Genomic DNA, 16886 nt, shown 5'->3' with positions numbered 1-16886 from the left:
GTAAATAAGGGTATAATAGGAAAAAATTTGTTGTCCTTTCTTGATTTGTCAAAATTGACAACTAAATAGGGACAACCAAAAAAGGAAATATGGACAAGTAAATAGGGACGGAGGGAGTATTAGAGTACCATTATTATTATTATGTTGAATTATCTCTTATTCATCAATTTTATTATTATTGTTATTTCTTATTTTGATTAACTTCATTAATTTTACTATATGTATTTTTCTTTGTTCAATATTTTCATCCTAACTATTTATTCTCACATTCTTTTCAAACGTGTTTGAAAAAAAAAAATTCTTAACTTGAGAATTTATCAGAAATAATATTAATATCTTCACAAACTAAAAAGTAAATCTATATATATATTTCATCCTTCTCCAACATTATTTATGAAAATATATAGGTCTTGTTGTTATTGTTGTTTAACGTCGACAGTCAAAGATCAATAGCCGTTTGGATTTTTGGACAATGAGTTGGTGGTTTTTATATTATATGGTTAAAATTAAAATAAAATTTGGAGGGAGATATTAATTGTTTAATTTAGGTAATAAAATATTTGATTTTTATGTGCCGATTATACTAAATCACTGATATATGTCAGTGATGTCGAAAGACAGAGATCTATAGCCGTTTGGATTCGGACCGAATTTTTTTGAAAATTATATACATCGAGGACTCGATTAGATAATTCTTGAATTGTTATCTCATTATTTATATTTTAGTGATGGAATAAATTATCTCATATACATGATGTAATAACTTATCCCGAAATAACTTATTTCCAACCAAATAACCCATGATAGTTTAAAAAAAAGTTCTTATATTAAGGCACACTTAATGTTAAGTTATCAAATATTATTTTTATTTTACGATGCTCTAATATAAAGAAAGCAATAATTTAAATAAATAAATAAAACAATAAATAGTTAAAATGTTAATTAATTTTTAAAAAAATTAAGTGCTTTCTACTTTCTAGGAACCCTCTTTTTAAAAAAAAAAAAAGTTTGAATTCAAAGTTGTACAAACAAAAGTAGTATTTATTTTGGGAAAAGTAATATAATAATAATTAAATAGCACATACACTTTATGTTTTTTCAAATTGAATGAACTTTGCCCTATTTTAAGGCTAGATTCGAACGTGGTCCTAAAAACAAACTTTTCTTCTTCACTATCTAGGAAACAAGACAAATGCGTTTAAATAAAATTGGCCAACCAAGTTAGTCAAAGGCCATTGAATTTAATTCAACATGATCCTTGCATATATACTCCCAACCATAACGTCATTTTACTTGTCATGCTTTATTTTATACATCTATTAATAAAAAAATATTAAATAGAGAGGTATGATTGATATGTTAAGTTTTTCATGTTCGATTGACCAAAATATTAAAATGACTTTCCTGATAAAAGTACGAAAAACAAATTCTATAAAAATAACTCACAAGTTCATTGTCTCTTTCCCATTCTTGATTTGTATCTTCTTTTAGTTGGATTATAAAGTACCACAAAATTGTTATGTCATATCTCATTCTTCATTCACATTAGAAAGCATACATATAATGCACTCAAGATGATAAATGGGGTCACGAAAGGAGATAGAAAAAAGAAGACATTATGATTCTATATCTTTCTTATCTTTATCTCTATTTTTTTTTTTAAAATGGGTGGGGAATCTTTGTTATTTCATTGATATAGAATTTTCACAAAAAGTGGGAGAATTTCATTTAGCGGTACTGAGAAAATCAAAATTTATATATAAGTCAATAAATAGTACTGAATTAGACGGGCACAGAATAAATGGTTTCCAAAAGAAAAAATAATTTAAAACAAGTTCAATCAATATTTGAAAACAGAGATACTAGTAAATAATTGTAAAAATTGGAATTTGTAAGTTGTGAATTACTCAAATACAACATAAACCAATGTCAAAAACATTTAATCCAAACTCCAAAGTACCTTTAGTACATTTGATCTGTTGTGTGAATGGAGTCAATAGTTCAGAATTAGTTCTGCCAGAATGATACTTTTCTCTCAACCCCAACTGCTAACACAACTAAATTAACTTCCTGTAGGACGACGACAACGGGAAAAGACCGTATGCAGCATTGTAAAGTTTGTCATCAGATACGATTATAACCGATGGACTTACTGAATAAGCTTCGAATGTACATCGCTTGTAGTCCACTTGCTAATATAAGCAGAAGATACTCTGCGACGGTGTAAAATATAACACGGTCCCTTGTGCTCTGGTTAGCTGCACCAGAAAACATGCATGTCAACAGTTCTATTTCTGTCTCGGTAACACAGGTATTTCTATTACAATGAAAGGACAGAAAAATTGTTATTATTGTTTCTGTTATGGGAGCCTGTACAGTTACAGATGGGATGTTCAGTACGAATTCTTATAGTACTGATCGGGGGAGTTGATGAATTAATTCGGAAAAAAATGCAAACAAAAAGCTATAAGAAGACTTCCAAATCTATCATAAGAACAAATGGATATAGCTAAAGACACATTAAGCAGTCAAGAAGAAAAATGATACTACAACCTTTTAGCAATAGAAAAGTGCAACTCTTCAAATAACGGAGAACTTCACCTTACTCTCTTAGCAATGATGCTCAAAGAATTTTAAACCGTAGTCATAAAGCATAGGGCAGATAGTAAATGAGAAAAAGGTTCATTTTCAGAATCAGACCAATAGACTTATAAGTGCTGAAGAAAATTTCAACACAAGATACATATAACCAAGATATACTAACAGCAATAGGTTGACATTATTCCAGTAATAGCTAGTCCAAACATTCTAATAAACCAAATAGGTAGCTGAAATCTGAGTGATTCCCACAGTCATCAGACGTTAGTGTCTTTAAGAACATGTTATGGCTTATCAACAACGGTCTTGGCATAAACGTCCAGACCCGGTCAATGGTTGGTGTAACCATTTCAGAATTAACCATTATTTGGTTCAAACATAAAAGAAATACCTGCCTCATATGTCATTAGAAAGCAAATCTACCAATCCAGGTGATAAAGTAAGGAATGATTGCTGAAAGGTAAACATTTTTATACATATGCATCTTTAGAATTAGAAGTCAATTAAGTTTTCAATTGAGGAAAAGATTGAAGACTCACTACGACGATGACGAGAATCACGTGCTTTCAAGTAATGCTGCTCTGCTGTAATTGACTCCAATGCCTCTCTTAGTTCAGCAATTTTGACATTGACGGGGTCCAAATGTTCTGCAAAGGTCAGTAAAGAGTATAACTAAGAAGAGGAATGGACAAATAGGAAATATAACACGCTTAATCCTAGCCATAAAAGAATAATACTATAGCAAAGAAGACAAACCATCTTTGGCAAGGTCATGTTCATTGGAAATGTGTCCAATATGTATGTAGAACGAGACTGTTTCTGGCGATGAATGTGGATTATGAAAACAGAAATTGAACATCCCACTCCTTGGGGCCTTGAACTCAAACTTATCACCAGCTGTTCCCTTCATTGTGTGCACGACATTTCCTGAAGGCGATGTCACCTGCATGAGTAAAAAAAATCAGCAAAACGAATACATCTTGGGTTGTATTCTATTTTCCATAAGTAGCAGCAGAGAGATCAAAAGAAAAAGAATGTACTCTGTGTTCTGTTTATGTAAAATATTTTCATTTCGAGCATATCTCCAACTTTTAAATTTTTCGAGTAAATTGAGGCCATGCATATAGTAAGACATAAACAGTGAGTTCACCAGTTCCTCTATTAAATCAAATTAGTTGCATTACTAATTTTTTAATCATTGGAACCATAACATTTATCAGCCATGCAAAGACATGGTAATGAGCTAGAAACTGATTTGACACTTAGAGATATTGCATTCCCATGACTTCTTATGAGCACAAAGGACAATCATATTTATCTATTCCATCCTCAACCTTCCCAGTCAAGAATGATAGAAGATTGGCAGTTGGGAATAAGCTTCACATAGAAGAGCTAGTGAGTTTGAGAATGTGCAGAAGAGGCTGTGCAAGGTACGAAGTGGAGAGAGGAGAAGAATAGGATTGTGAAGAAGGATGAAGTAGTTGTATAGTAGGAGAATGGCTTCTGAAGTCACCAATAGCGGTATGAGCCCACCCCCACCTCACCCCCACCCCAAAAAAAGGTGAGGTTCATTGAATATGATAGAGAGGCACAGAGCTGAAGAGCTAAGGTTGGATAAGAAATCTAGCAAGCAACCTGGAACTACTGCAATCCCTACTTGAGTAGTACCACTCTGTGTAAGATGCCCCAATAGCAATTGATTTATAAGCTCACTGCTCAGCAAGGGATGCTTGAAAGATCTGTTTCAATGATGCATCTAGGCTGAATGAGATAAATGGTAAATTCTATGCTACATCGAATGAGAGGGTTAATCCTAGCTGAGGGTTGTCCCTTCAGATAGCATCAAACACATAGGATCTAAGTGAAGTTAGCTAATCCAAACATCTAATTTTATGCTTTAATGCTTAAGTTTCTCTGGCCTCTCGGATCAGATAAGATAGCTCTGTTTGACAAATTGCGGACTCAAAAGGAGGCAGATGCTCATAGGTCAGTATAAGCGGAGCACATTCCTAAGCAATGACAACAACAACAACATACCCAGTGTAGAGAAATCTGAAATCATGAAGTTTGTAGATAGAGAAGTACTAAGCTATCAAACTAATTGCCCGCTCGCTTAATCCACAAAGCTAGCTCTTTTTTTTGAAACTGGTAATGTTGTATTCCTCAGCATTAAGGTATGCTGGAGACCTCCAAAAAGGTAGTAATAAGCTAGAACAAGAGACTAATTACAGTAATCCTAAAAGATCTACTAATTGTTCAGCATTTTCTATACAATGTTCTTTACACCAAAAGTAGAAAGTTACACTCTGTTTCAATATAAAGGATGCTTCTTAAGAGACATAAGGGATCAATGTCCAAAGCAATAGTCTTATGGATTTTGTGCACTTAAGCACTGCTTTCAACGTTTAATTATGCTTAAAGGCAAAAACTTCATTGCTTTCACACATCTCAAATCACAGTTGACAATCAACTGCCTATTTTAAACTGAGAAAAAGGCAAAGAGCAAGAATAAGACTAAAGATACAAAAGAGATATGAATTGTTTATTCAATGGGTAGCAACAAAGAAGTAAAATATATTGAGGAGTATGATACGAGTATTGCTAACAGTTAATTAGTAGTTAGTTAAGTACTGCTGCTTAGTTAGTTATTATTGAGCTGAGTTTGTTATCCAGTTGTCAGCGTCTTATTGGTTCATTAGCTGTTAGTTAGTTACCATCAATGTAATTGTATATATACATGTTAGCACTGTAAGTTTCAGTAACAATGATCATTCAGTTTGTAGAGATGAATAAGAGCAACAATTCATTCCTGTAATCTTCTTCTTCTATTCTCCCAAAATACCCAAAATAGTTAGGTTTCATTCAATCGACAAATTAATAAAATATGCTTTGCTTACTTATCATAGACCATTAAACATATAACAAATTTTAAGCTCAACTTAGCTAATAGAAAACATATTTCCACATAGAAAGTATTAGGAGGCTTTAGTGAAGGAAAATCATTTCGTTAATCATTTTTTAATGTCTTGGAAGTTAAAATGGGACATGGTTTTCCTGGAGGGTGATTTTGAGAATTACGTAACCGACAATGTAGGGTAGCAATATTGATGATAGCTTTTAGACAAGACTGGGAGCATCTAGAATAGTATTTAGGTGCAGATGAAGTCATAGAAGAATAAGACTTGTACTAGGTTATGCTCCTGTCAAAAATGTTCATCTTCTCAAAGGTATAAGCATTTTCCTCTCTTTTAATGATTTTCATCTTAAAACATCATCACAGGAAGGAAAAAATAAGTTATTTTCCTAACCTTAGTGTAAATCATAATCATTCTAAATCAACTGTCAATTAACACAACAAAAACCTTGAACAAACCAATACTCTTTGTGGAAAATATTCTCATCTGTGATTTTCATTTGATATGCCTACCAAAGAAATTTCAACTCGACTTCATTTAAGTTGAAGTCCAGCAGTGGGAACTCACCTTCAATTTCTTTTGTTCTTCGTCTCTAAGTAATCTAAATAGAAGAGACCTTGCAGCTATATGTATGATGTAGAAGAAGAATATGTACGTGCAAAGCTAAGAAGAATCGTTTTTCTCAGAAGAAGAAGAAAGCAAATACAAAGAAACAAAGCAATATCATGAGACAAAAATTTTTTTGTTTTGTTTATAAAACAATTATGATCCAATCACAATTGCTCCGGAAACTAGTTGCAGGAAAAATTAAAGGGTGATATGGTTAAACGAAAGGAATTGTATACAAAATCTTTCCATTGCTCCAGCTACAGTTAACAAACGAAGAAACTTCCTAGAAACATTGAGTTGCAAGGGCTATAGTGTTCGAGGGAGAAGAGCTAGTGGGAATGAAATCGAAGGGTTCTATACACATCTATATAGGGAGGATGTCGCTTGGAGCCTTAGACGGGAGAATGTAGACATTAGCAATATATTATTAGCAATACATTATGGGGAAGGAGGAGGGGGGAGGGAGTGGTTGGAGAGGAATTAACAGGAATGCTTAGTAAGTAGTTAAGAATTGTTTTAGGGACAAACTCCCAAGCTTTTGAAGGTTTCTTATGGCGTTCTTTCAAAAATGTCAAAGAGTTCCGTCAAAAAATGATATCATAGAACCAATTTCTTCATGAAAAATGGCATATATCAAAAAAGACCTAATACATCTTTCCCATTATTATAGTGGAAAGTGTATCCACTGTCAAGAAAGAACTTCAAAGCTAGTAGTCTAATAATAAGCATCTATAAAATTCTCACAAAGTTACTTTCTTTTGTAATGCCTTCATGGAAGATAGGCACATGCAAGGTTGCACATTAGTTGCAAACAAGTTGGTGAACTCTAGATTAAAAGGGTGGGAAGAACCTGAGGATTGAGGACACGGTCAACATCAGTGCTTCAGGTGCATAAAGTCGACAACATCAAGCAAAGAAACCATATAGCTTCTTTAAGTCAACTCCTTTTTACATATTAACATCACTTTAACTTTTTTTTTTGTAAATTCTTGGAGCACTTTGAAGATACTACAAATTAACACACATGAATAGTTTATTTTATTTTGATGATACTACCTCGACTATTCTACCGAATACCTTCTACCTCCCCAAAACTTAGCCAGATAGGAGAAATCACCCAGTGTTTCTTTGGATTTGAACCTAAAACCCCACGGTTCTCCTTCCAGCTAATTGGCCACTATCCATCTACACAACACCCTCAGGTCAGATAATTAGTTAGCTTTTTGTATATAAGATCATATTTAAAGGGGATTTATCCCTTTTCAATCTCAAATTCTTTGGAAATGCTTTATTTTAAGCGGGGATCTAACGAAAACAACCTCTCTATCTTAATCTGTATACATTCTACCCTTTCCAAATCCCACTTGTTGGATTACACTGGGTATGTTGTTGTTGTTATCCCTTTTCAATCTATAAAAAAAGGATCTGACAACAAACAAACTAAATCAACTTCACATTTCAAACAACTAAGCATAAAGATCAGGAATTTATACTTCAGAGAAAGGGGCAAAAAAAAAAGTCATACAGTGAAATCAATGCCGGGATGATCCGAACTCCAGAAGATATCATGATCTACAACAACGAAATTCCCCGAAATTGTATCGCCTTCATACAACACGTATTCCTGAACACACTCTACGTCGTTTACCGTCACCGATAACGCCGATAGGTCGCCGACGAAGCTGAATAATAAAATAGCTACCAAAGCTAATACCTTGGAGCACTTCACTCCGTCTCCGATTTCCATTCCGTCCGACGGATTTACAATTTGTTCTCGCCGGAATTTAGGTAATGCACAATATTTTTTGGGGAATTGGGTCACTGGAACGGAGACGTGAATATGACGTGCGGAGATGGAGTTTTGACTTTTTATGTTGTGTGACAAGTTTTTATACTATTGAAAAGCTACGACTAAGCTAGCACTGGCGTTTACCTTTTCTCTAGTAAATTCTCTAATTTATTGATGAGTACTCAAAAAATAATGATGGCAGATTTATTTGAAATTAAAAAAGAAAAAAAATAGATTTGTTTGAATGTATTTTATTGGAGCTATTGTAAATTCTCTAATTTATTCTATGTTTTATGGACATTCTGCATCAAATCTAGTATTTTATAAGAGAACTAAGAACATTGAGATTAACTTTCACTTTATCAGAGGAAAAAAAATACTCTTGAAAGGTATTGTCACAAAATTTGTGAAATCAAACTATCAATTTACCGCATGTGTTTATTTATTTAATTTTATACTAGCTAACATATGTACTTATGTATACTCAAATTCAAAGGACATAGTGGTTAATAAGGGTGGATCTATAGAGTCCAAGGGAATTCACCCGAACTACCTCGGAAAAAAATATATTATATTTTTATTTATAAGATGGATTTTCTTTATGTACTAGTTTTGAACCCCTTGAACAAAAAACAAAGCGTAGCTCAGTGGTATAGTGCCTTCCAAAAGCACTTGTCATTGTTGAAGCCAAATTAAAAAACACGTTTATATATTATATCAATAAATAATGAATCTCAATTTATTATTTTCTATAAATATTAAACTTTATTGCAAAATACATCATACATTGTGTAAGAAAAAGGTTATAAATATATATTAGCAATTTTATACACCACCTCTTTATGCATCATTCTAACTACTAAAAAGGCAAAAAAAAAAAGGTAGAGGTAGGAGAAATGGGGAGGATTACAAGGCGTGGAGAATCGAACTCTTAGCAACAAACTGAACTGACGGTTTAAGTAGTAAACCAAACACCAATCTTTCAAAACCAAACAATTTTATGATCTATTTTGGCCATAACTCTTGAATTATTATGCCCTAAGCACTTTCTGCAAATCCAAGTTGTAGATTACCAAAGTCAAAAACAGTGTGGTATGCTCTCAAGAATACATCTCCAAGAACCCTGCCAATATCAAGAATTTCAAAATCATTCTCGTGCAAATGAAGAGGTGACAAAATATTCATAATTCGCGCCAAACAATTTAATTTATTTACCAGAGGGGACGTCGTGGATGCACATCCAAAGCTGTAAATCCACTAAGACAGCGAGTATCATGATTGTCTTCGACTCTGATAACATACTATTACCAAAAACCGAGCAGAAAGTAGTTAGTCTGTGAAAGATAGAGAACAGATACCTAAGAATAGCATTGCTTCTAGTATGCAACATTGTAATGGCACGTTAAACTCAACGAAAAAACCCATCCTTACAACCTACGAAAAAGTTTACTTGGTTGAGCTTTTGTTTTGAAAGAATACAAGTGTTTCTAGCATGCACATTGTATAATGGCACGTTAAGCCCAACGAAGAAGATCATCCCTACACACAAAAAGCTCGTTTAGTTAGTCGAGCTTTGTTGTGTGAGATCAAAAGTGCTTCTAGTATGCATATTGTAATAGCATGTTAAGCAGGACGATAATAAGAACCATCCTTACACCTCACAGAATTCGTTTAGTTATTCGAGCTTTGTTGTGGTTAGCAGTAGTCACCTTGTTGGTCCTCTGATCCTCCAGAACAAACAGAACATAAACTAATGGCTATGGTTTCTCTACTACTTCAACAAACTTCCGCGTAAATTTGACAATCTTAAGACTCCCAGAGTAATTGTTACATCTCCAAAGATTTTCGAAAGCTTCACTTTTGAGTCCTTTCTAAGCACAATATGGTTTATTAATGATTATTCCTCGAAATCATATGACTATTAAAATTTATCAATATCATTTTTCCTCTATTATTTCATAGTCACCACTCCAAATATGTAGACAAAGTGGCAAGGATATATAAAAGAACTTCAAGAAACACAGAGTAATTTGATCTGCAGCAAATAAACGAGACGATTTGATAACAACTTACTTGATCTGGAGAAAGGGGGAAAGGTTTATTCCCAATGGTAATTGTGATATGTGGCAGCGAAAACACGTCACAGTTGATATACGATTTTCCTCGAGGATCCGGAAGCTTCTCACACAGCTTCAACACAAAATAAGAGTAATCAGATGCAAGTATAGATATCTCTTAAATGGATTTATGTTACTTGGATATATCTTTCACAAATGTTGTCGGATGTGTGTTAGATTCTCTAAATGCTGTTCATTTTTTGGAGAATCCGAGCAAACATAGAAATGGATTTACCTGATTAACATATTCAAATGCTTTTTCCTTTGTTGTCTCTTTTCTAAGCTCTACTTGCATCCAGAAAACTGTCATCTCACAGAAAGAACATAAACCACTCTCATCATTCGGTAGCTTCTCCAATTTTGAACTTCTAGCTACCATTTTCTCCTCGACGTGGCTGCATACGTTTACAATAAAAGTCTCGGTTTCAACGTTATAATCCTACATCATTTGAGGGGAAGTAGGAGAGGAGTTCGAAATTCTAACCTTACATCAAACGTGCCGTTACGTGTACAAATACCAATTCTGTGGCAAATTCTTTCAGGTTGTAACTGCAGGGATAAAGAGTGAAATGTTAAAAGAATTTGATGTGTAAAATATTGCCTACAAAGTTGAGCCAGGAACTGTGTTACTCAGGTCCTCGCCTCTGCACCAGTGTCGGATCCTCCAAAAATGAGGTCCGACACACAAAGGTGACATTTTTGAAGGATCCGAGCAACATAGGCCAGGTAAAGACCATTTAGAATCCGTGAAAGGGCCAAAACAACTAGAAGTAGAAAAGGAGCTTACGCCTGATACTAAGTTTTCCCAAATCATATTCCCATAATTCGAGAAAACAGTTTTACATTCCTTACTAACAAATCCTTCTGCTCCAATAGCATGATTGATTTGAGTCAAAATAGTCTGAAATCGAGTAAATACATAGACGGATGAGAAAAACGTCACGAATAAGATTAAGAAAAATGAGCAATCGCCATGAGAACACATACAGTCGGACCAGCAAGAAAAGACGTTCCAGTATCCACAATCGCTGGACAGCCACCTTTGCAAAGACCTGTGGTGGAAAATAACAAAAGTCACGTAAGCTTTTAGCTGAGATAGTCACACGCTTCAACATATGTTTGTGAATATATATTACCTGTTGAATTGTTTCCGATAACAACATCCCCTATTTCAATCTGGAATATGTAACAAACTCAAAACAATAAGAAGAAAAACACTAAACAACTTGCATAAAATACTCTACTTGGTTTAATTAGTTACCTCCCAGTAACCATTTTGAGCAACTGGGACATAAGTATGCTGACCCCTGAAGTGAGTACTATCCACCCCTCCGAAGAGAATTTCACCCCCGAGCCTAGATTTAGGATTTCGATTCAGCCAGAGCGAGAAGATTGGCTGAGTAACAATACGTTGAAGCAACATATTATACCTGCCAATATCGTGCTAAATTAGTGCACATGATAAATGTTTTAAGACCATAAAATTAAAGGACATTTTGATACATTCTACATATCTTTAATTTAAGACCATAAGATTCAAATGTCTTCTTTACTTTCTTAAACTCTGAGTCAAGTCAAAACCAGACAAACAAATTGAAACGGAGGGAGTATAAGATTCAGACTCAGCTGGCTTCAGTCAAACAAGCATTAGAAATTTGGCGAAAAACTAAGTAATACTAATCTATGAACAAAATAGAGATGTTTACCATACTGGCGTTACTCGTTCTGCAGCAACATCCTGAAATCCTAGTCCTAGTACCCCATCATATCGTGCACTCAAGAATGTGAAAAATCCCTCCCGAGTTACCTCAGTGAAAACCTGATAGAATTTTGGTTGAACATTTAGCGTTAAGAACATACGTCAAGCTACAAAGAATTAAGATTGGCACCTGCTGATTTATGACAGAACTCCCAACTTTAACGTTGTCTTGGCTGAACAATCCGCGCACTGATCTAGTTCCAAAAGGGATTTTGCTAGGATTTCCTACAGTAGAAAGCCAAAAGATTTAACTGAACCTATGCAGTGTATAAAGATTATATTATATTTAATCGAAATTAGGAGTTTTGAAGTCAATTGGCTATATACCAATTTTTGTATATGTAGTCGATAGTCTTGATCTGTACTTGGAATGAAGATAACAAGCGATCTGCACGAAAAAAAAAGTGCTTACAAGGGATTAAAAACATAGTCAAGCAAATAAAAGTGTGCTCTCTCGCTAATTGCTTAAACTTTTAGCTGAGATAATCACACACCATGGTATTAGAGCTAACAAAAGGACTCGCTAATAGCTTAAGCTTTTAGCTGAGACGGTCACACACTTCAATTTTCTTCCTGAAACTACAATGACGTGCACAATTTCATGATGAACTTACAGAGAAAATGCATTTCGAGGACGGGACCCAAAGATTTGAACTAGCAGTATCAAAAACAACAGCAAAATGCTGAGGAGGTGAACCGATACCAATCTCCGCGAAATACTGGACGTCCATATAGTTCTTCACATAAACTATCTCATCTCTAAGAGCTCCAAGATTCATGTTTAAATCTTTATGATGATGTTTAGCATAAATTCTTGCAGCCTTTATGCTATGAATATCCAAAGTTCTCCTCTTTAATCCGATTCGTATCGTATTATTAGCAGATGCATTATTGAAGCCAAAGGAAGAGGTACATAAATTCCATATCAGTAATGCTGCAAATAAAACTTTGATCTTCATTCTGTCCACAAGTTCCCAGGCTCTACATAGAGAAACAAAGATGAAAAACATTAAGGAGAGGTTCAAATTCTTGGAAGGTATAGCCCTCACGTTCAGTGACGAAATCAAGATTTTCACTATGGCGATTCAAAATATAAAGCAGTAAACATACAAAGACAGGATTCAACATCTATTATTTACAACAATATAATCAGTGTAATCTCACAAGTAGGGTCGGAAGAGGGTAGTGTGTACGCACATAAGTTGTTTCCATAGACCCTTAGTTCAAGAAGAAGCATATCAACATCTAGGTTATACATAAGATATAGTTTTGACCTTATATATACAATATAACTTTTCGACACAAGGGGTTTTGTCTTTCAGGGGCAAAGGGGGTCGTATGTACCCCTTCTCGCCCCCTTGCTTCGTCTCCTTTAACAAATTACTTCATCTAGTTCATGTACAAACGTCTACTACGACTTATCATATTTACTATTTCACCTTTTAATCATACATTTAGCCACAAGAGAGATTAAGTTTTATGAATTGATCGTTAAATATACATACACAATCATATCACTCATAAGATGATTACACGTAAATCTTTACACTAACATTAACGGTAACCTGAATAAAATGACTAAAATTACTTTTTATGTATATATAGTAGAGTGAAAATCCTAGTTGTGTCACCGAATTAAGTTACCATGATCGTGTAAAAGATGTTAACATTCTGATCAATATATATAACTTAAATTTTTAAAGAGCATTCAATCTGCATTAGACTTGAAAGCTAGAAAATAGATTACTGTATTTGTGTGCTGATGGAAGGTAGCAAATACCTGTAGAATTAGTCGATGTGCAAAGCAAGCGATGCAAATTAACTCCGAAAATACATAAAGGGTAGTCAGTATTTTTATATATAGGAAGAAACTTAGAGGCGTGATGAACATCCATCATTTTGGTAGCAAATAAGTCCAACACTTCAGGAAACCACCATGCAATTTCTTCTAATTAGTATACATTGCTAACTGCTACACTTGCGATGGGCAAAATTTTAGTTTATTTAGGTAAGCCGTGAACGTAACTTGTGAGATATTATAACGCAAAAATATGAAAATTATCAGGGAAAATATTAAAGACAAATACAAATAGGGCTCAATAATGCAAATCACAAAATTAAACAACATGCAATTTTTTTAAAAAAGAGCTTGTTTGGTTTAGTTAATCATTTGAGTTTCAAATTTAATGTATTATAATTAGTACTTAATAAAAAAAAATTGACACAAATATATTATTTAAACAAAAACAACTGAATTCGATCAAACCCAAATTTAATCTAAACAATGTCAGGATGAGATAGATAAAATCTCGTTGTGCTTGATAAAAGATCTCGAATTCAAATAATAACGATAAATAATGGAACGCTTAAACCTCCAACTATGCAAATTTCCCTTCAAGCGCAAACTTATTTTTCCATCGAAACTAAATACTTTGTATTATTACTACGTGAAAAAACGTACATGTCCATCGGGATAGCTCAGGGGTGGTTATCCACATGGATGACCCATGATCAATCCCCCCTCAATGCCTTCTGAGTTGAGCTCATTGCATAGGACTTGCCTAGCGCGGTTTACATCCACTGTGTAATTTGTAGGCTATTACAAAGTGGAGGTTTTACCCAGTACGTACATAGTTCAAATATACCCTTAGCATCATGTACATTTCAAGTTTACGAACAAATAAACCTCTAAATGAGATTTAGAAAATTTCGAATATTAGATAGTTATATATTACTAAAAAAAGAAAGAAAGGAAAATATGTGATATTTCACTACTCAGATCTAACATTAGATGTTCTAATTTGCTCTCCAGCATCCGGAGGTTGTTTAGTAGGCGTAGCGTCCGAAGCGCGTGGTGGGAACGCCTCCGGCTGTCCAGGTGGTGATGTAGGTGGTTGTGGTGCTTCGTGACCCGATGGAGAAGTGTTCGGTGGTTGGGAAAATTCAGGACTATCGGTCCGCGGTGCGGTTGGTGACGGTGATGGTGGTGGAGGGTTTTCACCTGCAGTTCAACTATAGTGTTAATACTATCTATATCTAATAGTTTTAGTTCGTGTAGAAAAAAATTACTCCTTACATTTTATTTTGCTTTTCGATCGAAAGTCAATCTAACTAATCTTTAAAGCTTAAGTCAAATTAGATATTTTAAAATTTGAATATTCAAACTATGACAAAAGTAATTACAAGTTGCAACTCTTTCTTGTAACGATATGAATCTTCCCCTATTATTCATTATTGTTGAGGTAATAATAAACGTACAATTTAACTCGACTTTGACATATATAGGCTCCAACTTTGAGGTTAGAAAAATAAACACTTAAATTTGTATAAAATTGAACTGATACACACATGCATATCTAGATGCATATCTAGTGTCATGTGTGTACTAATTATTCTGTTTGCGCACCCAAATACATTATATATTTACTATTTTATATTTGTTCGAATCTAATACTAAAAAATAAAATTGACACCAACAATATCTTGTACGTTTTAATTAGAAAATCTGCCCTTATATATTCACTTTATCGGTAGAATAACATCAAACCTTATAATATATGAAAAAATCACTAAATGATATATATCTCGTAATTTACTACCTAACTTATCAATCTTTTAACCTAATAAAAAAAATTAAATTCATAAAGTTTAACGATTATTTACCTGGTCTTATCGGTGGAATGGCATCGAAATCTGGCACGAAAGGTGAATCCCCCACAGCCGGCGGTGCATCGGTGGGTGTGCTGATATTTGGTGGTGGTGTGGTAGTAGTAGGAAAATCAGATGGAAGATTTTCCTTGCTCATTTTTCTAGTAAGTCCAAGTGAAATATTCAAATTTTGAACAAGAAATATTGAAGATTTTGTATAATATTTGGCTGAAACTCTTAGCATTTTTTTAAAATTATTTTGGTAATCTGTTTAGTAGAACGGGGATATTAAAGATATCATTTATTTGGTTTTAGCACAAACTTTTTTTGAAAAATGTATATAGGATAGTGCAAGTGATACGTGTTATTCATGAGACACGTGGAGGCCATGCAATCTGACACCTGTCCTAATTCAAAATAGTTTGATTAGTACATTAAAAATTTCAATATATATTATTAGAAGAATTTAGTAAATTAAGAGTATACTTATAGCATGAGCATTTTATTTTTTTAAAAAATCAAAGTTAAATTGTTTGAGAGGAGAATGTACTTTTAATTCTGTTAATTTTGTTCAATGTTTCGATTTATGATTGAAAGATGTAAATTTTATTCTTTTTGTGGTCTTGATTGTCATATCTTTTTTATTGACAAGAAAATGAACAGTTCTATTTTATCCTCCGCACAATATGCAAAAAAAAATGAAAAAGAACATAAAAACATCTTCATAATTAGCCTTGATTCAAAATCTACTTAATCCATTAAAAGTAGTTCATTTAAAATTCTAGCTCCGACACTAAATCATCAAAAGATGATGGGTGATGGGACATCAGGATGCGGAACCTGCCACGGTTCAGGTTCGGGCTCCTTCGGAGGCACAACATCCGGCCCGGTGGGCGGGACAATCTCCGGTGGTGTTGGAGGTGTAACATCCGGCCAACCAGGCGGAACAATCTCCGGTCCCATCGGAGGTACAACATCCGGACCGCCGGGAGGAACAATCTCAGGCGGTGGACCAGGCATGTCTGGGCCCACTGGATCATGATCGGGCGGTAATGGTATTGGTGGGCCTGGGCTTGGAGGTGATAACGGTGGTTCCTTAGCAGGCTTTTCTGGTGGTATCTCTATAGGTTCTAAAACAGATAGGTCATAATTGTTGTAACTTTTCATATGGGCTGAAATAAGATTTGGGCCGTTTATTCTTACAGTTTTAGCCATTAACGAAGTTGTACAAGTTGAGTGATAAAATGAAATTGTTTTCTTCAAAAAACTGTGTGAAATGGCCATTAATACAGTACTAGACATTTCTTCTTCTGGAGAGTAGAAGGGATTTTTTAAGAGTAGTGAAGAAATGAAAATAACACCTAAGTAGTAATATTTATTTATTATCATGAAACGATGACACGTGTGCATAGGGGAGCCACGTAGCAATAATCACAATGGATCCACCGCTC

The 16886-nt window shown here is 34.2% G+C and overlaps 4 protein-coding genes across 4 annotated transcripts; all 4 read right to left on the bottom strand.

Moving 5' to 3' along the window:
- Nucleotides 1-1860: 1860 nt before the first annotated feature.
- On the bottom strand, nucleotides 1861-8030 carry LOC125860285 (transmembrane emp24 domain-containing protein p24beta3-like). The gene is made up of 4 exons (XM_049540211.1): nucleotides 7648-8030; nucleotides 3355-3541; nucleotides 3138-3245; nucleotides 1861-2258 (listed from the first exon to the last, which is right to left on the bottom strand). The coding sequence occupies exons 1-4, from the start codon at nucleotides 7867-7869 to the stop codon at nucleotides 2125-2127; spliced, it is 651 nt and encodes a 216-aa protein (XP_049396168.1). The 5' UTR covers nucleotides 7870-8030; the 3' UTR covers nucleotides 1861-2124.
- A 626-nt stretch (nucleotides 8031-8656) lies between these two features.
- LOC125858617 (cyprosin-like) lies at nucleotides 8657-13613 on the bottom strand. Its single transcript, XM_049538445.1, has 14 exons — nucleotides 13568-13613; nucleotides 12402-12768; nucleotides 12115-12175; nucleotides 11918-12012; nucleotides 11735-11847; nucleotides 11290-11458; nucleotides 11165-11204; nucleotides 11016-11080; nucleotides 10816-10929; nucleotides 10513-10577; nucleotides 10264-10423; nucleotides 9985-10101; nucleotides 9127-9212; nucleotides 8657-9034 (listed from the first exon to the last, which is right to left on the bottom strand). The coding sequence occupies exons 2-14, from the start codon at nucleotides 12744-12746 to the stop codon at nucleotides 8950-8952; spliced, it is 1515 nt and encodes a 504-aa protein (XP_049394402.1). The 5' UTR covers nucleotides 12747-12768; nucleotides 13568-13613; the 3' UTR covers nucleotides 8657-8949.
- A 945-nt stretch (nucleotides 13614-14558) lies between these two features.
- On the bottom strand, nucleotides 14559-15679 carry LOC125857540 (classical arabinogalactan protein 9-like). Its single transcript, XM_049537139.1, has 2 exons — nucleotides 15451-15679; nucleotides 14559-14788 (listed from the first exon to the last, which is right to left on the bottom strand). Exons 1-2 carry the CDS (start codon nucleotides 15677-15679, stop codon nucleotides 14559-14561), a joined length of 459 nt encoding a protein of 152 aa, XP_049393096.1.
- Nucleotides 15680-16236: 557 nt separating this feature from the next.
- On the bottom strand, nucleotides 16237-16650 carry LOC125859199 (uncharacterized). The gene has a single exon (XM_049538903.1). It carries the CDS (start codon nucleotides 16648-16650, stop codon nucleotides 16237-16239), a length of 414 nt encoding a protein of 137 aa, XP_049394860.1.
- Between the last annotated feature and the right edge of the window lie 236 nt (nucleotides 16651-16886).

The sequence above is a fragment of the Solanum stenotomum genome, chromosome 3 (assembly GCF_019186545.1).
Source record: "Solanum stenotomum isolate F172 chromosome 3, ASM1918654v1, whole genome shotgun sequence".
NCBI lineage: Eukaryota > Viridiplantae > Streptophyta > Magnoliopsida > Solanales > Solanaceae > Solanum > Solanum stenotomum.
This window is presented reverse-complemented; position numbering and strand designations above follow the sequence as displayed.